This window comes from Gymnodraco acuticeps, unplaced genomic scaffold, assembly GCF_902827175.1.
Source record: "Gymnodraco acuticeps unplaced genomic scaffold, fGymAcu1.1, whole genome shotgun sequence".
In the NCBI taxonomy this organism is placed as follows: Eukaryota; Metazoa; Chordata; class Actinopteri; order Perciformes; family Bathydraconidae; genus Gymnodraco; species Gymnodraco acuticeps.
The window spans coordinates 1,085,314-1,111,959 of record NW_022990673.1 but is presented as its reverse complement, the minus strand read 5'-3'; the positions used below and the strand labels follow the sequence as shown (position 1 = coordinate 1,111,959).

The following is a 26,646-nucleotide window of genomic DNA, read 5'->3' as shown; positions in this document are numbered from 1 at the left end:
GGTCGAACGCACTTATTGTAAGTCGCTTTGGATAAAAGCGTCAAATAAATGTAATGTAATGAGTACCAAGACGATGCAAAACTGGCTAAACAGAATACAAAGTGCAACCTGAAGTAGTCATTTGCAGCTCTGAAGCACTATGTGTGTGTGACACATCCATTTTATCATGCAAACCTGCATACTGTACTACAGCTAAACATGACGGAGAATAAGATCTCCTCTGTTACAACTTACAAGTACCTTTTGTGATTGGTGTTGAACTTTTCCTGTCGGCTTCCAGAAACTAACTTCAAAATAAGACTGAGAGGTCTGATTAAAGAAACACATAAAAGCCTGAAGATGGTGCTGCTCCAGGTAAACAACACTCTCTAGGCTTATCCTCTCCCTGATTCCCTACAGAGGTATTTTATCAAAAATAACCAACCTATACATGGTGTACACGATTCATTTCAGAATTAAATGACAGACAATAAGTAAACCAACAACATGTGGTCACTGCTAAATCTGCTCTGTGTATCATGCTGAGCTCAGTCCGACAAACACACATACATATAATTATAGTTTTTAATAAGCCTCAATTTGGGTTTCTCTATGCTATCTGATGGTAGATTGCAGTTTTCTCTGACCTTTGAAACAGATACACCTATCAGAAGAGTGCCAACTACTTTTACAATTGTGTAGCACCATATTATTACATAATACTACAATCATACACAACATTAAAAGAGGGAGGCTGTCTCTTTTTCTGCAAGCCAAACACCAAATAAAAAAAACTTTAAATGTCTTAAAATTCCCTGATCCATTTACTTTTTTTTCTTTCAATGAATCTTAGAATATCTAGGATATTAATATTTCAATGTCTGTATTATAGTTGCACATCATATTGCAACATATATGATCTTGGGTTATGTTCGTTACACAGTGTACCCAAATATGATCATTTTAGTCTGGTGTAACCAGGAGTCCTTCAGAAACATCTTGCACCTGTCCAGAAACTGGGCGGCACCCGACAGCACTGGAGTTATCTCAGTTTTAGACAGAACAAAAGCCATTGCAACTGTTCCTCCAAGTACAAGCGCCCAGGGAGAAATCGCAGACGGCCTGCTCTCCGGTACCGCTCTGGTTCTGAAGGGTTGAGCCAATCGCTCCCACTGAGTGAGGATCGACTGACGGGCCCCGGCCCACTGTCCAGGCCCCGTGAGACGATACTGATATGGAGTGCAGGGACCAAAGAAGATCCTCACCCAGAGCACAGGATCTGTCAGCAGTAGTGTCAGGAGGTTTGGTCGAACACCCACCTGTGATTGGAAGTATATCATGAGGTTTGTATCTTACAGGTGCAATACAAATGATAACGCAATTTTATATCGAGATAAACTGAACCAACCTCCTTTGCCATGAAATCCAGGTAAGGGATGTATTCTACCTGGAGAGCTGCCGTTCGTGGGCAAGGATAGCTGAGAAAGCAAGTAAATGTGTTCACATTTCAAAAACAATTTAATTTATACGTGCAGGAAGAACATCTGCCTGTTCTTTTGAATGAGCTTCATTGTGAAGATGATGTCTACCTTTTCATGTTCCTCTTCCTCTCAGACTCTATGACTTCCAGCATTTTCTCCTTAGGTGGAAGACAGCTCGAACCTTGAAGATGAAACACAACAGCTGACACCTTGCACTTTTCAGTCCCGAGCGGGTGTGTTTACATTTAAAGCTCATAATAATTTACCGGTAAAGACCTTGACAGCCCATCGCGCCTGCATTTCCACAATTGGCGTGATTGGTCCTTTGGTTTGGAAAAGACCCATGACGGCCAGTGTGGGTCGTACCAGAGAAGGAGGAAACAGAGTCCTGAAATTACCAAAGTATATATTAATATATGGCAGTACTTACAAAATATATTTTAATATATTTATATATATATACACAATAACTCATAGGATGCATATTTTTTAACTAAAATGTTATTTTAAAACAGCACAATTTAAGCACAATTCAATCTTATGCTCTGTAAACATTTTTCTATAGTTTTATTTATTGAAATATAATTAGGATCTTTTTTTTGTTTTATTAAAAATGCTATCTATCTTCTCATGTGAAAGGTAATCTTACAACATTTACAACCCCTTAAGTTAAGTTTTAGTGTGGATTTTCAACTAGTAAAACTTTTTTTTTTTAAATTACACATAGCTATACAAACTCTACTGACAACATACTCACTTGTACAATGTCAGTTCTCGTTGAGGCCCGTCAGTTAAGACTGAAGGCAGGAATGGAAATGTTCCATTATAGCCTGTACAGAAAACCACAGCATCAATGTTCTCCTCCACTCTGCCATCTTCAAATTCCACTCCTGAGTCTTTGAATCCTTTTAGATTGGTTTTCATTACAAGCGCTCCCTGAAGGATTCGACCAGGCAGGTCATCATTGATCAGAGGCCTTCTGTCCATAAGTCTGGGAAATAAATGAAATGAAAGGAATCAACCACCTATCTTGTTACAAAGATTGTATCCTATTCAAAATGACACCATTGTATTAGATAGAGTAACAGTCTGCACTGCTGACAGCATTTTCACACTGGAATCATGCGGCACCTGTGTTTGGGCTTCAGACCATACAGTCTGTGGTCATATTTGTAGTTCAGTGCTCTCTCTGCTGCCCAGTTGACCAAAGTATTGGGCAGAAGCAGTGTGAGCATGTTGTTGAGTCTGGTGATAGCGGTCATGTCCAGAGGAAGACCATTACTGGACATCCTGCCAATCACCCAAGCCCCCTCGCGTGTGCTGAGAAATGTCTGTCAGAGAGATTTAAAAAGATAGATGTGAATTCATGGGTTACATATTTTGAAGTAACAATGTGCAGTGCAATCTTATAGCAGTTAAGTACACATTGTTTTCATCTATCCCCTGCTCCTCTGCCAAACTAAATTAAAGCTTTTCCTTTTTTTCCCATCTTACCTTCTTTGCAGATCTACTGATCTCCACTGCAATATCTCCTCCAGAATTGCCAATGCCGACCACCACCACCCTCTTTCCTCTGCAGGCATCTGCATCTTTGTATTCCCAGCTGTGAAAGCACCTGCCAGAAAACGTCTCATATCCTGGAGTAGATACAGATGGTGCAAAAGGAAAACAGTTACAGTATATGCAAGATGAATGCTCTTTCATCAAATTCTGTAAAATGTTTGAATTTGACAGACCTGGAAAACCTGACAGGGGTAAGGACGGATGAGTGTAGTGGCCCGAACACACCATAACTGCATCAAAGACGTTTCTCTCCTCCTCGCCATCCTTGTTAATTGTCACTATGTCCCACTGACCTGACAGAGAGAAATCCGGCCTCTGGGCAACACTCTTCACTGTGGTCTGTATCATGCATGACCACATTCAGAAAAAAAAGAAGAAAGAATTGATAACTTTAACTTCACATAGTATGTTGTATAAACTTGTGAAAAGATGGTGAACTCCTAGAGGATGACCTGGAAATGAATGTATCTGAGCAGGTCAAAGTGGTCAGCGTAGAGCCTGTAGTACTGCAGCAGCTGGGAGTTGTGCATGTAGTTTGGATAGTCAGCAGGCATGGGGAAATCACTGTAACACATCATCTCTTTGGAGGTGTTCACCACCAAGGAGCGATAGATGCTGGATCGCTCTGGCTCAGGTGACTCCTGTTGGCACAAACAAAACTTTGATAAGGACAATTTACTGAGGTTTGCAATTCTTTTGACACAATCTATTTTCAAACTGAATATCATTTTATTCCTGATTAGGTTGGGAACTCTTAGGCCATACTGTATCATAAAACCAATCTTTAACTGGCCACTACCTTCATGTATGGGCTACTCAAGGTGCCCCCCACTCACCTTAAATTTCCACAAGCCGCCAATGTCATCACTGCTCTCAAAGCAAACAGGCTCCAAGCCCTCCTCAACGCAGATCTTGATGCAAGCCAGACCAGAGCTGCCGGCTCCCACCACTGCCACACGTCGCACCATGGCTGAGAACTGAGAAAACAAGACGAAAAGTCTAAACAGCTATGATCACCTTTCCAGCATACGTCATCATTTACTTATTCATATTCAAGAGAATATCTGTTAATATATCCACTCCTCTTAAATAAACATAGCTTTTTGCTAAGAGCATTTGACTTCAGATTAACTCAAAATAACATGCATAACCAAGTGTTGGACTACTTCAGTAGACTAAATAGACAATTAAATAAAATGATAAAACAAAGGATTATGATTATTTCAGCAAAGCTAAGCATTTTCTGTACAAGAAGAGGTAACACTTATTCAAAAACAGCAATGTCAAATATCTAATTACATTTAGTAAGCCTAGGGAGGAGTAGCCTATTGCTCTGCTCAGCATGTGTAATGTGAACATCAAGAAAGATAAATGTTTGCATTGTTGAAGTCTGAAAAACTGCTCTCACCTTCCACAAGTCCCCGGTCAGCTGCGACTAAAATGCTAAACAGCCTCTACATTCACATGAACTGCATGTTTCTTATCTACAGAAGGCTATTGCAGGCGATGAACTTTGAACATGTCACCCTGCAAGCCAGTATTTCTGTTTCCACCTCAGCGGGACGGCTCTTGGCCCGAAAATACGTTTTTTTCTCTGGCACCATACAATAAAAAATCTCCAGAGGGAATTAAAAGAGAAAGGAAGCTAAAGTTAACTTTTTACATGCCCATTAAACCACATAGTATATACTCCATGATCCTCTGAAATTCAGAGGATCATTTTGAGTATATTCAGAATATATACTCAAGCTCTTATTATACATCCATTGTTGTCGAAACACTCGGATTGTAAACTCGAGTAAACACTGGAAGCGGAAGCGGTGTCTTTTGTTCTCCAGGTGACGCGAGCGATTCTGGCAACAACAACAAAAACACACTGACGAAATACACAATATAAATGATGTAGTTGTAAATGCAGTATACATAATCTTATAGCATCCTATGCTAGTATGCTTGCTTCACAACACATTTGACTTTCCTCCCGTTTCACCTGTAGTTTCAATGTCCCCGCCCCCCACCACATGATCAACAACACACACACAGAGAGCTCTTGATTAAGTCTTTATTAATGGGTCTACTCAAAGAGTGAGATGTCTTTATATATGTTTAACATTCCCTTACATTCTCTGTGATTTAAAAGCTTAAGACACATATATCTGGTTAATGTAGTTATGGTTGACATTTTACAAGCCAGCCAATGTTAACAGACCTGCTTGTGTTTATACGCAAACATGAAAATACTTTTACATCCACTACCAACTTTGAATTCCATTATTTTACACTTTAACTCAGTATTACTTTTTCAATACACTAAGAGTTTGTTGTAGGACATTTCTGACAGTAATCATTAGCAGTGAACGATTGTGTGGATCTACAATTGAAAACCAGGATTTTGTCACACCATACTTTTTGGATTGAAAATGTGCATATACAGTGGACTTTCTTAAGAAAAAAGGATATGGCATTTAAACAAACTAAACATATAGAAGTAGTAATAGCTTTAGCTTTAAAAGCAGCATAAACTGTGGTATTCCCATAATCACAACCCAAACAGGAGTTAATTGAACTAGATTACTTAAGGAAACAAGTAAAGTATTTGGTCTGCATATTGGAACATGTTTGATTTAACATGTTTAGGCTGTTTGTGGTCGCAGGTTGGCCAGCAGAGTGGGGATGGTGGTCGGGTTGCGCACATGGATGTAGTAAACGGCCGCTCCTCCAGCCATGAGGGTCAGGCTCAGCTTGAACAGGCTGCCAGCAACAGAGGCCTCTTTTGTCTCCAGCTGTAAGGGATAGGACGGAAAGTTACGTTGGATGTATACAAACATTATTTCATGTTTAAGACCACCACAATATATTTTAATCCCCTATTGCATCTATAGAGTATTACACTCCCTCTTCGATTGGTTCAAAGAGTCTGCAAAACTAAATTAGGAGTCAGAGCGTTCAGCTACCAAGCTCCTTTTCCCGGGAACCAACTTCATGTTGTTTTTAGGGAGGCAGACAGTGTTGAACACTTTGAGAGTGTGTTGAAGACCTTTCTTTTTAATAAAGCCTGTAGTTAGAGCTGGTTTAAGATAAGCCTATGTGTGTCCTCCTGACTCCTACAATTCTTGGTATTTTTTCTATTATCTATTTAATTTGTATCTTGTCTTTTAATTAGTTTCTTGTAATTGTTTTAATCCTTTAACACTGTCATCTATGTTTGTTAATCTGTAAAGCCCACTGAGATAAAAGTGTTTTGTGATATTGGGCTATATAAATAAACTTTGATTTGATGATTTGATTTGATGTTCAGATAAGTTGGAAAAGACACAGGTTCATAATGCATTACATTTCATAAGAGTCTTATGAAGAAACCGTGTTTATTTCAGACCTGTCTGGTTTTCAGGGGCTGGTACACGCGGTTCAACGTGGTTGAGATTGCTCTGCGGGCTCCGTCCCATTTCCCTGGTCCCTTCAAGCGGTACTGGTAGCTGGTGACAGGTCCCCACAGAACCATCTTGAACATTTGGTAGTCTGTGAAGAAGAGCCAGAGCAGACTGGGCCGCACCCCAATCTCTCCTGCTAAGTCATCCATGTAGGTAACAAAGTCCACGTGCAGGGGTGTCAACCTTGACACAATGTAGCTGTGGAGAGGATGGATCGGAAATGAATATAGGAATTTGTTGCACTCAAACCTTTGTTTACTATTTATTAACAAATCTAATTACAAATTATTTATCACTTGTATATAGACTCTGGCAATACTTCTATTCTATTTTATTGTATTTACTTGCACTATTTGATCTGTGTTCTTGTGTTGCACTGTTGGAGCCTGTGACCTAAGATTTTAATCGACATAACCAGGGGCGGCCATTGGGAATACCGGGAGTTTTCCCCGGTGGGCCGGTACCGAAGTGGGCCGGTCGGACAATTCACTAGCACCCCCCCCACCGTTGACAATTGACTAGTGGTACCGAGTTGGGCCGGTCCGCCGGTCGAGTTTCCCGGGCTGATTTTTTGTCCCAGTCCACCCCTGGACATAACTACACTGTAGTTTTATTATAGCATTCATGTACGAATGACAATAAAAACCTTGAAACTTGAATCTAATTTGAAGAACCTTAAGATATTATCAAATTAATTGACAATGTTGTCTGCAATAAATAACCTAGCAGAGGAATATTAGTTTTACTTTTTCTCGATGTCCTTGGTGTCCTTGTCAACAGACTTTATCATGGCCTGGTTTGAGGGCAGCTTGACCTGTCCTGAAATGCAAAAGACAGAAGACAGACAAAGGTATATGGTCCGTTTGAAAAGTATTTAGAAAAGTGGCAGATGATAAACTGGTAAAGCCTCACCATTGAAAACTCGTGAGACCCAGCGGGCCTGCATTTCAGCCTGTGTCATGATCGCTGCAAAGGCATGGATGAAACCCACCACAGCCAGAGTGGGATGCTCCAGGTTTGGAGGAAAAACGTGTTTGTACAGTCCCAGACGATGCCCAGACATGTACTTAGAACTACTTGGCAAGTATGGAAAATCATAGTTGTAACCTGTTGCAAACACGATCGTATCCACCTATAAAGAGGAAGAGAAAAGTAAGAGATAGCCTTGAATTTTGCTTGAAATAAAGATAGAATATATCATTGGAAACTAAGTTCCTTTACATTTTCCACAGTGCTGCCATCCTCAAACACCACGGACGAGCCACAGATCTCCTTCACATTTGGTTTGATGATAACAGACCCAGACAGAATCTTTAGAGGCAAATCATCGTTGATCACCGGGATCTGATTGAAGAATCTTAGGAGGCAGCAGGAAAACAAGGGAAATAAACTACTTACATCTTTTACTTCAGCAAAAGTAATAAAATATAATGTATAAATACTCTTCTAAAACTAATAGTCACACATTCAACATTTTACTTAATTAACTTTTCAAAAGTATTGGCATCAAAATACACTTCTATAACAACAAGTTAAACTCACTCTGCTCTTTTTCAGAGAAAAACACATTATATAATTGTATTATATCTAATGATGTTTTAATGTGACTTTAAAGCTGCTTCTGGTAAAGGTGGAGCTCCTTTTTTAGCTTGTGAATATAAGTGTCACGATCTGTCTGTTGTGTTTTGTCTTGTCTAGATCTGTCTTTGGTTTCCTGTCTGTGGCCCTTTCTCACTTCTCTTATTTTTCATTTCCTCGCTCCTCTGTCTCACCGGAAGTTGATTTGTCTGCGCCATCTTGAGTAGCGTCCCAATGGCCTTATTTTTGCCGGAGGACCGAGGAGTGAGGAGCGATAATGGAGGAGCTATAATCGAGGAACTGAAGTTACCTACTGTAACTCCAGCTTCTATGAGTATTGGTGTGGCCCTCTAGGCCAGTGATTCTCAAACCATTTTCAATAATGTACCCTCTTTGAAAAAAAAATTCAGCCAAGTACCCCCTGATCAGCACAAAAACAATTTGTCTATATAAAGAGGTACCATCTGTGTCTGATTTATTAAAACAGCAACATTGTAACTGAGAAACACTTAAATGCTACATTTCAAATGTTTACAATCCATCACTAAATTCATGGCAAACCAATTTTAACATCATGCAATAACACTAAGACGACATTAGTTGCATTGAACTGATCTTTTTAATAAGTTGTACTTATAATTTAGTGAGAAACATGGGCTTGTGCTTCACTGGGGAGCTTTGTCATTCTGACAGGGAGGCTGTAGAGGAAACTTCTGTGTGCAGTGGGAGTCACCGACTCAGGAAGGAGACACGGTAGGAGACACGGTAGGAGCAGTAGCTTTGATGTCAAACACTGATGGTTTATTTGGAGTTACGGCCGGAGGATTCACATCACAAGTCCAAGAGCCAGAGGTTCTGACTTCACGGTAGAGTTGCCACGTCAATTCTGGAGAGCCTCTCCCATTTAACTGGTTCCACAGAGAGTCATCAACATGTTTTGATAAGATAGCTTTAGATAGTTTGGGCACACTAAGTTACCAGTTTCCGCCACTTATGGCCTTGGATATGTCATGCCCTGGAGTCCTCAGACAACAGAGAAGGAAGTGTCCCAGTGTACCCACAATACAGACCATCTGTGACCCAGTATTGACCGGTCACAGAATGGGAACAATAACATTATTGGCTGAAGCAGCCTGTGTCCTAAAAGGAGGTAAACAGACGTCAAGGTTTGTCCTGTATGTCACATCTTGGCGTCTATGATAATTATTTCCCTAACAGAGGCAACTACAGTTATTACACTTCGCGTTTTGAAATATGTGTAACTCTGTTAATATAAAACCCACACTGCTCAAACTTCGTTACTTTTTCTAAAATTGTTATTTATTTATTTTTTCATTAACATAAAAATAAATCTCACGTCTCCCCTGCAGTACTCCAACGTACCCCTAGGGGTCCGCGTACCCCCATTTGAGAACCACTGCTCTAAAGTACCGCAGTCTCTTCTCCTAAGTCCTTTTGAATTCTCCTATCCACTATCCCTTAACCCCGTGACGTTTCACTCAGAGGTCAAGGAATAGGAGATAGGGTTAGAATTTAGGAGCTGATTTTTGGATTATCGGAACGCAACCCTTGTGTGTTCCCTCCTACCTGTTTTCCTGATTGTGTTCACCTGGTGCCCCCGTGTTTTCTCCTCCCTCCTCACCTGTCTCTTGTTTCCTTGATTAGTCCTATGTGTATTTAACTTCGGTTTTTTCTGTCTGTCATTGTTGGTTCGTCGTTTGTCTGTGACTGTGTTCACCGGGGAGTGTTCTGTTTGTCTGTGTATCCTTGAAATAAAGGTATTTTCAGTGTTATCTGCATTTGGGTCCTGTTTGCTTCGCTCACCCGTAACAATAAGGGATGCATAAAGTTTATCTTAGCCTATCATAGTACATAATACACTTTTTGTTAATCACATTTTTTATAAACAATCCGAATCTTCAAACAACTACAGTTATCAGATATATGAAGTGCAATATTTGACTTGTTATGAATTATTAAGGAGCAGTATGTGGAAATATTCAATCAGAGTAGCTTTACCTCAAAATTGTTCCAAGTGAAAGTGCAGTACTTGGGTGAATGGGCATATTTACTGCCCATCATTGTATAAAGGGAATAACTAACCAGCTTTCTTCACTATGTAAGATGAAATGCTTTAATGTGACTTTATTTCCTGCTCAGAATGTGAGGAAGTGGTCTAATATGCACAGTTATAATTGTTGTCACCCTGGCTGCACCTACCTGTGTTTGGGTTTGAGGGCATACATGGTGTGGTCATACATGGCGTTGAGTTTTGTCTCACACAGCCAGTTAAGGATTCTGATAGGCAGCAGCTGGGAGAGGATGTGGACAAAGCGTGTGAGGTACTTTATGTCCACTGGCAGGCCATTGTCAGAAACCTGACGGATGACCCAGGCTCCACTACGAGTGCTCAGATACACCTGCACCACAAAGGCAAAAGTCAGACACACAAATGATCATGAAGAAGGAGGAAAATAGCATACAGAAAATACTTCCCCACCTGCTCTGCCACTCTGCTGCTCTCCACAGCGATGTCACTTCCTGAGTTACCGATGCCGATGACCACCACTTTTTTCCCAACCATGTCTTCAGGCCCCTTGTAGTCCCAGCTGTGGAAGTATTTTCCTTCAAATGTCTCAATTCCTGAAACACAGCAGAGTGATGTCATTATTACTGTGTTTCTCATGTTATAAAATACAACACAGCTTTATTTGTAAAGCACTTTAAAATCTCCTGACCAAAGTGGTGTACAGAGAAATAAATCAAATACAAAAAGTCCCACAGCTCAGCTCACAAACAATAAAATAGGTTTAAAAGAAAAAGTGTCCAACGCTAAGGAAAAGAGGTGGGTTTTAAAAGGCGATATAAAAACAGGCAGTTTAATGGCTTATCTCATTTTCAGGGGCAGATTCAGGGGCGGCGGGTACTGTAGGCTAGGGAAGGCTAAGCCTTCCCAAATATTTGTGTCACTGCATCCTGGTAAAATAAAAATATAATGTATATCTTCTTTAAATTAATCCCTAAGAGCAAATGTTCTTTATTTACAACTATTATAACTCTTTATTGTATCTCTTTCCATCCAGAGATACAAATTGCGGGTATAAACAACCAGCACTGATCAGCAGTGAGGTCACAGTACTGTACGGCAACTATAAAGCCCCAATTATGGAGTAAACCATTAAGGAAATACCAGCTTGCTCATTTTTCTGTATTCTGTGTTCAAGTTCTTAAAGTAAGCAGCCAATAACCCACTCATTATTTTGCAGTTACTGTTGCTATATTTATGTCGATAATTTCTCAAATCATGCAAACCACGTAAAATGGGAAAATAAGTATCTTTAAGAGGCCCAGACATAAAACTATATAAAGGCACTTTGAAGCATTTGGATGACTTTCAGCTCAGTATAACTGCAGCATAGTAATGTCTGCAAAGTGAGACAAGCTACACTTGTATTTCTGGCCTCTTATGTCTAGTATAATGTATCTTCTGTATATTCATCGTGTCCCTCTCATAAAATATTACATTTAAAGCAAATGTAGCCTTTTTCAACAAAGTGCTCTCAGTATTGTGCACTACTCAAAGATTTCTTTTTAAGTGGTTAAACTAAGCTTCAACTCAACTAACATTCAAATACAGCTTACAAATGAATGTGTTTTTATTATGTTCCTATTATTCAATGTTATAATTCCCTGAATGGGGCCATTCTGAAAATGAGCACTTAAAAACTTAAACGTTGGATACTTTAAAGACGTCTCGATCATGGTCTCGATCAACATAGTGTCAGATTTAATAAAAAGAAAATCCTTTTATTCCTTTACCGAGCATCTTGTCCAAATTAGTGTTGTTACGAGTCATTGTGAGTGATTTAGAGAGATTATTATGAACATGAAGCTGAACATTAGCACCTCTTTCTACAATAATTCTAATTATGCTATCTCTCATCTTGTCACACTAGTTTTTTTTGCCTTATAAAATTGTATTATGACTTTAGCATGTCAGTCATTTTCATTGTTATAGCCAAAAGTGAATTTTAGTATTAACAGGGTAGATGAGACGGACAGCTGTGGTGTTAATCCAGATGTATCAGAGGAACGCAGTTCCAGTTGCTAACAGAAATTAAATAAAGTGGAACAGCCCAAAAAAAAATATTGGCATATGTGTCTTTACTTTGAAATTCATTTAGACGCAACAAAGCGTTGGATTGATTCATTTTTTGATCTGAGAATATGTTGTACTCCGGGTGAGAAGATGGACAGATTGCACTTAAATCCAAATGACATGACAATCTTTTCTTCATTTAAGTAAAATATGAAATGCAGGGCTTTTACTTATAATGTATTACTTACAATATAGTATAGTTACTTGTAGTTAAGTACAGTATCTGAATACTTTTCCATCTTGGCCCACGTCCTACTATACTAGATTTCAGTATATCAAATGGTTATTTATATGATATATTGGTACTGTACCACTTTACAATAAGACTTCCCTTATAAAGGATTTACGAATAGTTTGTAATTAATTAATTAGGTTGTGAACACTTTATGAATCATTAATAAGCTTTTATAAGACATGAGATAAACAGGGCACCTGTGACCGGTTGCTTGCCAAATAGTGAGCCCACATTTATCTGTACTGCTAAGTCTTATATTGGCTAGCTTACTTCGTCTTCTTCATCAGCCAGCATCCTTGGTATCTGTTGTTCACCGAGTTGATTCTCGCTAAGTAGCCAATATAAGGCTTAGTCATCTTGCCAAATAGTGAGCCTGTGTTGATGCATGAAAACTATGTTAGAACTGGTTTATACATGGTTCTTAATGATTAATAAAGTGTTTACAACCTAATTCATAACCTAATTATAAACCCTTTATGAGTCCTTTTATAAGGGTAGTCTTATTGTAAAGTGGTACCGATATATTATATGAGCTTCTTAATTTGATCTACCTTCATGAGAGAGTCAAGGCCATCGCCATGCCAGCTTTAAACTGAACAACAGCAAACTATTTGGTGCATTCAGCCCAGGGACGTGCACAGATACGGGCTAATGTTGCCCGGGCAACGGCCCGTTTGGCCTTTTTGGCTGACCTGCCACTCTGGAGAGAGCGAGAGTTTGTTTTTCTTTTTTCTGTTGTGACCGAATCAACATGATAAGCCCACAATTAGTATTGTAGCGTCTCGCTGCGGGAACTTTGTCAGCGCTGTCATCTGCCGGTGCGTTAAGACCACCTCAGTGTCGGATTATGGCAACTTGATTTTGAGTTGTCTTATGGCAGTTAGGGCATACGGGACAAACCAGGGGACTTTACTTCCTCTTGATACCGACGGTTATTTACAAAAAAACACCTAGGCCTAAATGTAGCCTACTTGTTGTTGTGCTTCTGTCTTTCTGTGTCTTTTCATCTGTAAACTCCCTCAACGGGGCCGCTCGCTCTCTTTTCTTGATCTCACGGGTGAACAGTTCAATGTCCCTCTTCATTGTAGGATTTCTGCCATGTCTATACCACTTTAGTTTGACCATCTCTGTTATTAAGTGATAGGAATACTAAATAAATAAGTCATTAGATACCTTACCGTTACTGTGCTCATAAAGAATGATAAGAATAAGAATAATGCGTATTGAACTGGTTTCATTAATTAGTGAGTTTATTTAAGTTAGAGACCCTATTGTATCAGTATGTCTGGACTGCACATCAGTTACAATGGTCTGGTCAAAATACATTCGAACAGAATTGTCCCTATTTTGTCTTTAATAGTTACTAACATTAGATATTTTAATGAGATATGGACCGCAAAACAAAGAATTTCCCTGGTTTTCATTTTTAAAATCAAGTCACCGAATGCAAGTAGTCGCCTTAGCTTATTTTGTTATGAGATGTGAATTACTGTTCAATTTAGTTGATGTAAGTTTGTGTCTTTGACATTAGCGCTGCTATGCAGACACCTGTGCCCTGTGCACTACGAAGCCAGTTCAACAGACCCTGGATATGTTTGAGTTATCTTCACTAACCCTAACAAACGAGATCTCGCTAAGCGGTCCTAAAACGCTGGTTATCAACTCGGTAAATCAAGCCAGGGTTTCTCTCTCCAGCTGAGAGCGCGTTCACGTCAAAGGGGCGAGGTTAGCTACATTTGATTTGACCAATCACAAACAGCGACAAGTGTACTGACAGCGCAGCGTCATACTTCATTAATGAAAAGTAAACTAATATTAGACAAATATGAACTTTAAACATCCATGATTTACACATATAATCCAGGATACAAGCCACATAGTTGCACCTGCAAGGGGAATATAGAACAACTGGTTAAAAAATAACTACCGAGTGTTTGAAAGCGTACAACAGTTATGATATCAGTGCCCCATCTAAGACACGAGTGGATCTGACTTTAATTACATTTGACTCGAGTGTTTCGTCAACTTAATGTGTTGCTTAAAATAATACTTCTGCATACAGTATGTGACACTGTGAGTGTTGCACGGCCAGATACGGCTGGAGAAGCTGACTCAGATAATATATATGATATATTATGATTATTATCTGTCTCATCAACGTTGCGTGGAAGTCGGAAACAGTACCGAAGGAGTGGCAGACCGAGGTGGTGGTTCCCCTTTTCAAAAAGGGGGATCAGAGTGTGTGTTCCAATTACAGAGGCATCACACTACTCAGCCTCCCCGGGACAGTTTACTCTAAGGTACTCGAAAGGAGGGTCAGGCTGATTGTCGAACCTCAGATTGAGGAGGAACAATGCGGATTCCGTCCTGGTCGTGGAACGATGGATCAGCTTTTTACTCTCGCAAGGATCCTGGAGGGGGCCTGGGAGTACGCTTATCCGGTCTACATGTGTTTTGTAGACTTGGAGAAGGCGTATGACCGAGTTCCCAGGGAGTTACTGTGGGAGGTGCTGCGGGAGTATGGGGTGAGGGGGTCTCTACTCAGGGCCATCCGATCTCTGTACTCCCAAAGCGAGAGCTGTGTCCGGGTCCTCGGCAGTAAGTCGGACCCATTTCCGGTGAGGGTTGGCCTCCGCCAGGGCTGCGCTTTGTCACCAATCCTGTTTGTAATATACATGGATCGGATTTCGAGGCGTAGTCGTGGGGGAGGGGGTCTGCAGTTCGGTGGACTAAGGATTGCACCACTGCTTTTTGCAGATGATGTGGTTCTAATGGCTTCATCGGTCTGCGACCTTCAGCATTCACTGAATCGGGTCGCAACCGAGTGTGAAGCGGCTGGGATGAGGATCAGCACCTCCAAATCTGAGGCCATGGTTCTCAGCAGGAAACCGATGGACTGTCCACTCGAAGTAGGGAATGAGTCCTTACCCAAAGTGAAGGAGTTCAAGTATCTCGGGGTCTTGTTCTCGAGTGAGGGAACAATGGAGCGTGAGATGGGCCGGAGAATCGGAGCAGCGGGAGCGGTACTGCAGTCGCTTTACCGCACCGTTGTGACGAAAAGGGAGCTGAGCCAGAAGGCAAAGCTCTCTGTCTACCGGGCCATTTTCGTTCCTACCATCACCTATGGTCATGATGGATGGGTCATGACCGAAAGAACGAGATCGCGGATACAAGCGGTCGAGATGGGTTTTCTCCGCAGGGTGGCTGGTGTCTCCCTTAGGGATAAGGTGAGAAGTTCGGTCATCCGGGAGGGACTCGGAGTTGAACCGCTCCTCCTTCGCGTCGAAGGAGCCAGTTGAGGTGGTTCGGGCACCTAGTTAGGATGCCACCTGGGCGCCTCCCTAGGGAGGTGTTCCAGGCACGTCCAGCTGTGAAGAGACCAAGGGGTAGACCTAGGACCAGGCGGAGAGATTATATCTCTTCGCTGGCCTGGGAGCGCCTTGGGATCCCCCAGTCAGAGCTGGTTGATGTGGCCAGGGAAAGGAAAGTTTGGGGCTCTCTGCTGGAACTGCTACCCCGCGACCCGACCACGGATAAGCGGGAGAAGATGGATGGATGGATGGATGATATTATATGATCGATGATCTGATTGATGATGTGATATGAATGATAAGTGCGACACGTCTGCGCCTTCTCTGCATACGGCAGTTTAAACCGTATTTCCTTTATCCTGTAATATGACTTGATAGATTTAAACTCTGCACACTGAGCTCTGATTGGTCAGCAGGTATAGCTTTTCTATAGAGCAGAGGCGGACAGCGTCAGGTAAAAAAAGTGATTTAGCCTTCCCAAACCTGAGCCTCACGCGCCGCCTATGGGCAGATTATTTAACAATGTTGGGGGCGCAGCGAAAGCACGGCCCCCTCTCAGCTTTCACTTTGTTCTGAGAAACATTCAGGAGCAGTTGATCAGCTGACCTGAGGAGGCAAGGATGTAGCAATTTAGAAAGGTACACTGTAAGAAACGTACCGTGAAATTCACAGTATGTAACTTGCACCAATTGACAAGTACTGTAAAATGAATTACAGTAAGTAACTTGTCAATTGCTGCTAGTTAAATACTGTAAAATGTATAACAGTAAGTAACTTGTCAATTGCTGCCAGTTAAATACTGTAAAATGTATAACAGTAAGTAACTTGTCAATTGCTCCCAGTTAGTAAAACACTTTTTTACAGTGACTGTGTACAACTAGAGAATGCAATTCCTGAAGAAATTGCTAGTGGGAATGCTTTATGCTGAAAAGCTGATGCTGAATTGCTATGCTGAAATGTAATGTGTAAGATGAAAGTGAAGAATTTAGATTTAAATGATACATCAACACTGGGGGCTTGAATGTGTGATGAGAGAAGAAAATAAAGTAAAAAGGCTTGGAAAAGCAGCAGAATATTTGAACTGCAAACTTTTTAACTAACTTGATTGCGAATGATCTGTCGCCATGCCAACGGCATTTGATGACATCCCATTATACGCTTAGATGCGTTGATGGCTGCATCGTTACCAAACCTGTGACGTTTTGGGCTGTTTGGAGCATTTTCCCTGAAGTTATGAGAAAACCGTGTTTCCTGGCGAGCATTGTGTTGCCATGGCAACGGCATTTGAAGAAATCTCAAAACTGTTCCGTAGATGTCTTCACGGCTGGACTGTTAGCACACATGTGAAGTTTGAACACTTTTTGAACATTTTCATAGGAGTTAATGTATAGCGACATCGTCTTTTATGGCGAGGGATAGTTTCCATGGAAACGGCATATGACACCCTATAATTGACGTAGAGCTGTTGAGGGCAGGACCATTAACCATTATCTGAAGTCTGCTGCTCTGAGCATGTCAGTTGGAGTTATGACATCATCGTGTTCCATGACACAGGTGTTTATATTTGAACTAACGAGGTGTCCAGAGATCAAAGGTTTCCATTGTTCTGAATGAGAGATAAACCTCTTACATGTGAACGTTTTGTTGAAGAACCGTAACAGATATCGGTGAAATTTCAAAGCGTGAAGCATCTCAAGGACCTTGAGTATCTGAAGTGTGCTTTTTGTATACTTTCGGGTCAATAATGTGGCTTTTTTGGCAGATTAACTAAAGGTGTGTGGCTGCTGCTGTGAGGAAATATCAGCCTGAAATTACAATGGGGTTTAATGGAGGCATGTTGAAAGTATTTGTCACTTCATGCCCTCAAGAGGCATTTTGTTTAATTATTTTGCTTAATTATTTGTCATTTTTCAAGCTATGAGATGTTTTCCTATACGTTTGTCATGAAAAAATATGTCTCAGGAATGTAGGGTTTGGGAATTATGGCAGTTTTAAAAAGAAATATGAAGGCAAATTTCAAGATTTCATATCACGCACTCTAGTTAATGTTAAAATCTGAAGAAGGCCTCTGTACCAATGTCTGAACAATGTTTAATATCTCTAAAAGTAAGAATCAGATTTAAAAGTTGTGTTACACAAATAATGTCAGAAAGATGTGTAACATTTTAAAGTTGGAATGAGGTTTCTGAGTGAAAGTATGAAGGAACAGTTAGCAGTTGAAGTCGCATGAAGTTTGTTCAAGTCTGAAGATTTTCTCCATTGACTTCAATGGTTAAAAATGTGATGAATTATGGGATGTATCTCTGGAATTATGAAAGTTATGAATGAAAAAAGTAATAGCACTCGATTCCCGACCGAGCTGAACGTTTTGATGTTTGAACGGAGTTTCTGCAATGTTCAAAAGAAGACCGGCAAAATAACGTGCGGAATAAAATTAAAGAATTTCGTGGGTAGAAGAACAGATAGTTGGAATGCTGTTAACAGCAAATTGAGGCCCAATCCAAAACCACGCCCTACACCCTACCCCTACACACTCCCCCTCCGTGACGGAGTGAACTCCGTGGAGTGACACATGAGGCTCCCTCCTGTCAGATGGAGGGAGTAAATACAGCAGCAAGCTTTGGGACAAACTCCCCTCTATCCGTCAGAAACAGGAAATGCCGTAACTGTATGTAACATCAGTTTCAAATCAGCATCTCTTTGACAAAAAATGTAAATTAATAACTAGGCAAGCTTTTTGAGACCTCTCCCAACTGCAATCGGCTATTCTCGTCTACTTTCGAGGCGAGCCGCAGCTCATCCCAAACAAGCCTATTTTTTCTGTTGACCGTTTTTGTCCCTATAGTTTGTCCTATATAATATTGTCAGACTATATTACTTTGGTGTGGACTTTCTCTTTGAAAACGCGTCACAGCCTATAGCCAAGCTTAGCCTCTTGGCGACTCAAACTGGAATGGGAATTGAGCCGCCACAATAATAATAAAAATGATGATTATTACCTTACTTTTGTCTATTTTTATTCCTCAGTGTTGCGTTTTTAAGGTGCAATACCAAGACACATTCTTTGTATAAATCAGCACCACAGTTGTAGTTCTTCCGGTTTGCAAAGACATAGGGTCTTAAAAATATATATCTATTAAGTATATAAAATATCTAGTATAGCCAAACTAGTAATTACACTGCATCAATATTATGTATATTAAGAAAAGGATGTTGGTTTATTTAAGATATTTTAGCTATTCTAGAAATGGGGTTTTTTGGTTGGTTCTTTCTTTTTTGGTTACTTTGATCTTCTACAGTACATTGTTGGTTACTGTGATCTTCTACAGTATTGTTGGTTACTGTGCTTATCTACAGTACATTGTTGGTTACTGTGCTTATCTACAGTACATTGTTGGTTACTATGATCTTCTACAGTACATTGTTGGTTACTGTGAATATCTACAGTACGTTGTTGGTTACTGTGATCTTCTACAGTACATTGTTGGTTACTGTGATTATCTACAGTACATTGTTGGTTACTGTGATCTTCTACAGTACATTGTTGGTTACTGTGATCTTCTACAGTACATTGTTGGTTACTGTGATTTTCTACAGTTGGGACGTTACTACTGATATTTTTAAAGTAACTCCAGAGGTACTGTAGTTTTTGGTTGGAAAGCATGGTATTATAAGCTAAAATAGTATACAGTAATTTACTGTGCACAAACACTGTAAATAACTGTGAATTTGTTTACAGTTTAGGGCAGGGCGAGGCCATTGAGGCATTTAAAAGTGGAATGTTTCAACACATATTGATATCTTGTGCCAACAGCTTTAAGTGAAAAACAAAATGATCCACTAAGCCTGGTCTGAGGTGCATTAAAAAAAAATGACTTTACCTGGGAACTCTTTCAAAGGCAGGTTAGGGTAGGAGTAGTGACCCGAACAGCAGATAACTGCATCAAAGACATGCCTCTCCTCCTTCCCATCTTTGTTTTCTGTCACCACTTCCCACTGACCAGTGCGAGAAAAGTCTGGTGTTTGATTGACATTCTTCACCAGGGTCTAAAAAATAAATAAACACAGTAGATTTGTTTGAAGTTATAGTTTTAAATTGCACCGGAAATATTTAACCACATACTAAATTGGATCTTGTTACCTGGAAACGGATGTGTTTCAGCAGTTTAAAGTGTTCTGCATACATCCTAAAGTAATTCTGGATTTTTGAGTGGTGCATGTAGTTGGGGTAATCAGCTTGGACGGGGAAGTCGCTGAAGCTCATCATCTCCTTCGAGATGTTGATGGTGAGGGAACGGTAGATGCTGGCCCTGTTTGGCTCTGACACTTCCTGCAGAGAAGAGGTTTTTAATGACAGGAAACGGGAGGAAACCAAAACGCTGGTAAGATTGTGGATAAACTTTACTTAACTTAAGTGCTGACTTGCCTTGAACCTCCAAAGTCCACCAATGTCATCGCTGCTTTCAAAACAGGTCGGCATCATGCCCTCCTCCAGACAGGCCTTCATGCTGGTCAGACCACAGGGGCCTGCCCCGATCACTGCTACTCTGTGGACCATGATGCAGCTGCACAAAGGAGAGCAAAAAGACACATATATATTTCAATTCAGAACCTCTTCTACACCGTACCCCCAATACCGGGGGAAAAAAACGCATCATCTGCAGGAAACAGCGTCTGAGGGCATCTTCATATTCAATAAACTATGAATGTTTTATATCCATGTCACGGGAAGAAACTCAGCTAACTGACCTTTTTTTTTTTTTAAACCCACAAAGCTAGCACTAAGCCTATGAATTAGCCACGAGCGAAAAATGCTAACGGCGTGTTGCACAGAAACTCACTCATAACACCCTTATTACTTATCGTAGCTGCACGTTCAACCCAACGATCTGATCGTGAGATGACACAGAATCGATCGGTACATACATCATCACTCCATGATAAGAACTCGCAAAGCTATTAACAAGAACAGACATCAAAACACGCTAGGTAGCTAAAAATGGCAACATGGCTTCACCTTGGTCGTTGTCTGGTCAAAAGTGGTCTTCAATGGCATTAAACGATAAAAACGCTGCTGAAGTTAATCCTTAGGTTAATCCAATGTGTCCTGTGTCCCTTTGAAATTATTTCCGATAATCCATAAGCATTAAACCTGCTTTTTTCCGTTTCCAGATGTCAGAGCGAGAGATAGGTTCACTCTGATGCAAACCTGCATGCGCAAAGCCCCCACCTTCTTTTTTTTTACCATGTATGTGTATGGGGAAATTCCCCTTCGATTCTATTGGCTCTAACGGTCAAAAAGAGATGTCAATCACCAAAATCGACCAATGGGTTCCAGAGAAACGGTAAAAACGCCCATTTCCACCCAAATCACCTCAGAGGTGGAGTTTATTTTGCTAAACCTCTCTAAAAAGGTCAAATGTCACTTGTTTTGCATCATTCTTGATACAGGGTACTTATATGTTGCACTTTGGATTCCTAAAGCTTTTAGTCTACCTTACCATCATCCGAGGGTAGTTTTCACCAGTGGTGTAGTGGGCGTTGGACGCGGGGGTACGCCGTACCCCCACTTATTTGGAGCATGATCTTTTTTTCAATAGTCTAATAAATATAAAATCATTGCCAGTGTTATCAGTTGCAAGTGTGTATTTGTTGTAATAATATGGGCTCAGAACAGTCTCATAATACACACATGCACACAGAAGGATTCATACTTGTATTTCATGATCCGCAAAAGGATTCACACTTGTATTTTCCGGATCCACACTTGTGTTTTTCAATGCACACACAAATATGTTCCGTTTCATATACATGTAAATAAAATCCAAACACAGAAAAAAGTTTTACATATGTATTTTTGATCCACACATATTTGTTTTCCGTTTAAAACCTCTGAACCTGCAAACCGCTTTCTGTGCACGGATCGCTGTGCATTCGTGTGTGGGTTTTTGAGACTCCCCTGACGGTCAGCCGATTCGTACTTGTAATTTCTCTCATCTATAGCCAGGGGCGGCGCCAGGGGGTAGCTTGGAGTTGCTATAGCAACTCCAACAATTGGCCTAGCAACGGCTTAGCAACCCCATTGGTTTGTTTTGAAAATGTATCTCGCGAGATCTATCAGGAGTCGTTGTTCGCTCCCATCGCTCTAAACGCTCGAGTTTCACCAATGGTTTCACCACGGCTGCCAGCTGTGTTTACAGTCTATGGTTTACTCGCATCATTCAAACAAGACGCGCTGGCTCGGGAGCTACAACTACAACAAAATGAACATATTTTACCGTGATTAAATTGTAATACACGTTTCTAAATGATGCCGAAGTAACAACATACTGATACCGGTTAGTAAAAACCATGAATTAATGCTTGACAAGTCTGCAGACAGACGGCAGGCAAAAACCCTTTTAAAATGCTTGTTTTCTGAATGAAGATCGGGTCGACCAGGCTAAGCTAACGTTGTATATGCTCACGCCACACTCACAACAACGGCCTACAGACATAAACAAACCAGCGACTGTATTCGCCATTACACAGACAGTCTGTGGTTTGTACTTTTTTAACTTTTGTCCAGTTTCTGAACAGATATGAGGAGCTGTGAGCTCTGTGTGCTAAGAGCTAACGGCTGATGTTTTCTGGCTGAACGTCAGTGGCAGGCTGAGATCCTCACCACTGCTGTGTGTGTGTGTGGTGTGTGGTGTGTGTGTGTGTGTGTGTGTGTGTGTGTGTGTGTGTGTGTGTGTGTGTGTGTGTGTGTGTGTGTGTGTGTGTGTGATGATGAAGTTAAATGCCACAGCATGCCAGTTGAAACAGTGAACGATCGCTATTGCAGAAACAGTGTTCAAATTCTGCTTTTACAAACTTATTTTGGTTGTGCTTACCTTGCAAAATAATGTTATAAGTGTCAAATGAATGTTTTTAATGTAATACTAAGGATAATATTGTAGCGTGTCCAAGTATAGTTATTTCAGTTATCAGATGTGCACAGTTTTAGTACATTTGTAAAGTTATTTAAGCAATGTTGTTGGTGGGAGTTAGGGAGAGACCACCCCTTCCAGGTGTGTGTGTGCGTTTTCCGGTGTGTGTGTGTGTAGGGAGTACGAGACGAGTTGTGTTCGAGTGTGGGGAAAAGTCATAATGAATGTTATAGCCTACTATTGATTGGTTCTGTAAGGCGTGGCTGTGGCAGTCAATACCAGAAAATAAAGAGAACGTTTTCGACATTGAAAGCTCGAGTGATGCTATGATCTTGAATAGCGGTGAACGCTACAATATGAACAGGCTTGTGCTTGGCCCACTGGTATTGTTTGTTTATTTATTTTGAAAATTAACTAGCAACGCCGTGCTGTCATATAGCAACTGCAAAGCTACTGCAGCAAAAAAATCCTGGCGCCGCCCATGTCTATAGCCAATCAGATGTCTCCTCCAGTCTAAGCCAATCACATGAGCGCGCCCCCACGAGGGTAGGATTTCTTGCGTTCATGACACTTCATATAGGCTACGCATTTTGCGCAGTCTGGTCAGCTCGCTAAACAGAGGGCGGAGCTTCAGGTGATTATGTAGAGCTGCGTGTCTCCGTCAGACTCAGCAGCTGATCTGATCTCTCTCTCTCGCGTCCGGTTATACTTCACTCGCGTTTATGTCTATATCGATCAGATCCAGCTCTCCTGATCGGCCTTTATAGAGAGCACCGATCAAACTATTTAGAGTGAATATCGGCCGATAATGACCGGCGGGGCTCCCCCCCCCCCCCCCCGTTGACAGTTCACTGTCTAGCACTGGCTTAGTGCACTGATCGATTAGGCTAAGCTAACCTGTAGCTGCTCCCTCCACACTCACAACAACTTCATACAGACATAAATAAAGCAGCTGTATTCGCCATACAACACACATTTAAAACGGTTTTGCCTGCCGTTTTTGTGTACACACAAGCATTCATCAATGTTTCGGAAAGTGGCGATGTACCTTAATAATATAAAGGCTTGTATTTGCGTTCATTTCCTGTTCGGAAAGTGGCAATGTACTGAGAGTGGAGGTGTCCTGAGATTAGCGCCTGCAGGCAGGCTCCATGGACCTGTCAGCTCCGGACTGCGCAAAATGCGTACATGAAGCGCTACGTCATGAACGCAAGAAATCTACCCTAGTGGGGGCGCGCTCATGTGATTGGCTTAGAATTGAGGAGACATCTGATTGGCTATAGATTAGAAAAAATTACAAGTACGAATCGGCTGACCGTCAGGGGAGTCTCAAAAAACCCACACACGAATGCACAGCGATCCGTGCACAGAAAGCGGTTTGTGTTTGCAGGTTCAGAGGTTTTAAACGGAAAACAAATATGTGTGGATCAAAAATACACATTTAAAACTTTTTTCTGTATATGGATTGTATTTACATGTATATGAAACGGAACACATTTGTGTGTGCATTGAAAAACACAAGTGTGGATCCGGAAATACAAGTGTGAATCCTTCTGTGTGCATGTGTGTATTATGAGACTGTTCCAGGCCCAGTTCCAGAACAAAATGACTCAGGGTGCATCTGAGATTAGAGAGGGTGCAGTGGTAAAGTGCTATTTTTATAAGTGGGGAGTGGACCTAACACCCTCTAGGGGGGTCCTCACCTCCTCTAGAGGGGTCCGGGGGCATGCTCCCCCGGGAAGATGTTTTTTTAAATATTGAAGTTAAAAGCATCAATCTGGTGCACTTTGAGAGCAACATTAAGAGATCTATGTGCTCTTTGCTTGATTCGTGCCTTCCCAGTCCCTTATCACGTAGCCTATAAGAGCATGGCGTCAGTTGTTGTAGCCAGTTGTGGTGAAGGCATCTGACTTACTTGAACCGAAATGTCTACATGCATAGCAGAAGATGGCATATTTTTTACATGAATATTCCAGCCAATCTCTGTTTTGAAACCATGAGCTGCAAATGAGCGCCTTACCCCACTGTACAGGCGAGTTGGGAACTTGTTTAAATATACCTGGACAGGCTCTGTTTTGCCGAGGTCCTCTGGCACTTGCGGGCTGCTGAGGGATGGCGGTGTTTGGGGCAAGGAAGACGGCTGTGGCTGCTCCGCCTCCGTGGGCGAGGCGGGCAATGCCGGCGAGTCGCGTGTTAGTGTCCACGACAGTGGCCGCGGGTAACGTAATGTCCCCATGATCTGAACTGTTATTACCTGCAGTAGATGCAGTGTTACTGCTGGCGATAAGGGCTGGTTGTTTTAACCATTTTCTGATGTCCATCACTGACTGCTGTGTAAGCACCTTGCAGATGACGAACGCGCAGCGGCACACGTCACGCACACCTGACATAATAACGTTACTTACCGTTTAAATTGACCAAATAAATGCAGCAGACAATGTTATTTAACCACAATTACAATTTATTTCAACTAAATTCTTCTTCTTATTATTATTATTATTATTACTACTATTATTATTATATATGTCATATTTTTCACTTTTAATTTAATTTAATTTTTTTATTATTATTTTTTTTCACTTTTCATTTTTCAAATGAGGGTGCATAACGACTCAACTGAGGGTGCAATGCACCCTTATGCACCCCCGTAGAACCGGGCCTGGACTGTTCTGAGCCCATATAATAATGACGAAAAGACAATACATTTCACAGTAATTATAATAAAAAATAAAAACGATTTCCTTAAAAATTATGATTCGTCATCACGCTCGTGACCCCGCGGCGAGCTGGAGGTGTGTCAGTGACACGGCGAGGAGTGATCAATTAGCCTATAATTGTATGTATGCACCCCGGACCGCCACCAGCTCCTCTCCCAATGTGTAGGGAACTGTGGCGCATCGGGTGATGCACGCACCTCACGCTGCCCCGTCTTACCATGCACGTAGAAAACGGTCACAAACAACGAGTGCTTTTAGACCATCTCGTTTTTAATAGAGTGGTGTGAGTTAAAGCTATAGACAAAAAGCTGTGACTTTCTCCCTCTCAGCTGCACTTCTCCAGCCCCACAAACACGGGGAGGTTTTACACACACACCCGCGGCTGCAGCTGTGTTTACAGAGAGGCGATAGCAGTAATATCTCCGGCTGCTTATTTTCAACTGCTGTGTTGGCCGCTGAAACCCCCAATTCGGCGATTTGTCCAATACAAATCTTTACATTTCTTTCACACAGAAGCTCCACTCTACTGATGCCTTTCTTTAAGGTTTCTCTAAACATGAGCTGTGCATGCTTGTATGGCACTTTCGTCCCGAGCAGCATACACAGAGGAAATCAGCCCCCAGATAGCAAAATATGTTAAATCAACGTTGAATTATGGTCAAAAATGTTGATTTTTGGTTAAGGTTGAAGATTGATGGTGGATCAACCTTAAATGTTGAAAAGATGTCATTGAATCAACGTTGTATTGTGGTCGAATTTAATGATTGAAATGCCAACATTGAATCAATGTTGAATCTATGCTGTTTGCCTTTTCTTTTCTTTTTTTCTTGATGGGGGAGGGAAAAATTGACCACCCAAAAAACAGTTAGGAGCACGTTTCAGGCAATTTGGATTCGATTGGTAGTACTTTGTAGTGACACTATTTTGGGTCCCTAACATTCATTAATTGGATGACGCTGAGTCGAATGGTAGGTGACATCAATGGTCTACAACTTTTCAATAAGAAGTTACAGATTTTTGAAATAGTTGAAGATTTTGCTTTTTTTTTTAAAACTTTTTTTATTTGTATTAACACTTTTGCAAACTCAGAAAAGGACGTTGAATCGAATGGGCTAGGATATGTCGTACAGCTCATCAAGGCGCACGCGTGGATGCCCTCGGTGTCCCGGTCCGACATTCCTACGAGAAGTTTGTTTTTCAAAGTTTTCATTCAGTATGGCCTAAAGGTCTTACCCTCTGTGAGGCTCCCTGAAAGTGCAGGACTCTGAGTGGGAGTGTCGT

General features: G+C 41.2%; 1 protein-coding gene across 1 annotated transcript in view; it reads right to left on the bottom strand.

Annotated features, from left to right (window-relative positions):
* Window positions 1-550: 550 nt before the first annotated feature.
* LOC117555172 overlaps window positions 551-26,646 on the bottom strand; it is a 48,736-nt gene continuing 22,640 nt past the window's right edge. Inside the window, exons 2-21 of the mRNA XM_034229956.1 lie at window positions 20,164-20,302; window positions 19,879-20,067; window positions 19,619-19,784; window positions 10,533-10,675; window positions 10,253-10,452; window positions 7,676-7,811; window positions 7,367-7,586; window positions 7,201-7,273; window positions 6,400-6,652; window positions 5,663-5,806; window positions 3,860-4,000; window positions 3,476-3,664; window positions 3,197-3,362; window positions 2,955-3,097; window positions 2,592-2,791; window positions 2,218-2,451; window positions 1,727-1,848; window positions 1,569-1,641; window positions 1,388-1,457; window positions 551-1,298 (exon numbers count right to left, since the gene is read on the bottom strand). Of these exons, the coding sequence (XP_034085847.1) occupies window positions 915-1,298; window positions 1,388-1,457; window positions 1,569-1,641; window positions 1,727-1,848; window positions 2,218-2,451; window positions 2,592-2,791; window positions 2,955-3,097; window positions 3,197-3,362; window positions 3,476-3,664; window positions 3,860-4,000; window positions 5,663-5,806; window positions 6,400-6,652; window positions 7,201-7,273; window positions 7,367-7,586; window positions 7,676-7,811; window positions 10,253-10,452; window positions 10,533-10,675; window positions 19,619-19,784; window positions 19,879-20,067; window positions 20,164-20,295 (3,378 nt within the window). The 5' untranslated portion in view covers window positions 20,296-20,302 and the 3' untranslated portion in view covers window positions 551-914. The remainder of the gene's footprint in view (window positions 1,299-1,387; window positions 1,458-1,568; window positions 1,642-1,726; window positions 1,849-2,217; window positions 2,452-2,591; window positions 2,792-2,954; window positions 3,098-3,196; window positions 3,363-3,475; window positions 3,665-3,859; window positions 4,001-5,662; window positions 5,807-6,399; window positions 6,653-7,200; window positions 7,274-7,366; window positions 7,587-7,675; window positions 7,812-10,252; window positions 10,453-10,532; window positions 10,676-19,618; window positions 19,785-19,878; window positions 20,068-20,163; window positions 20,303-26,646) is intronic.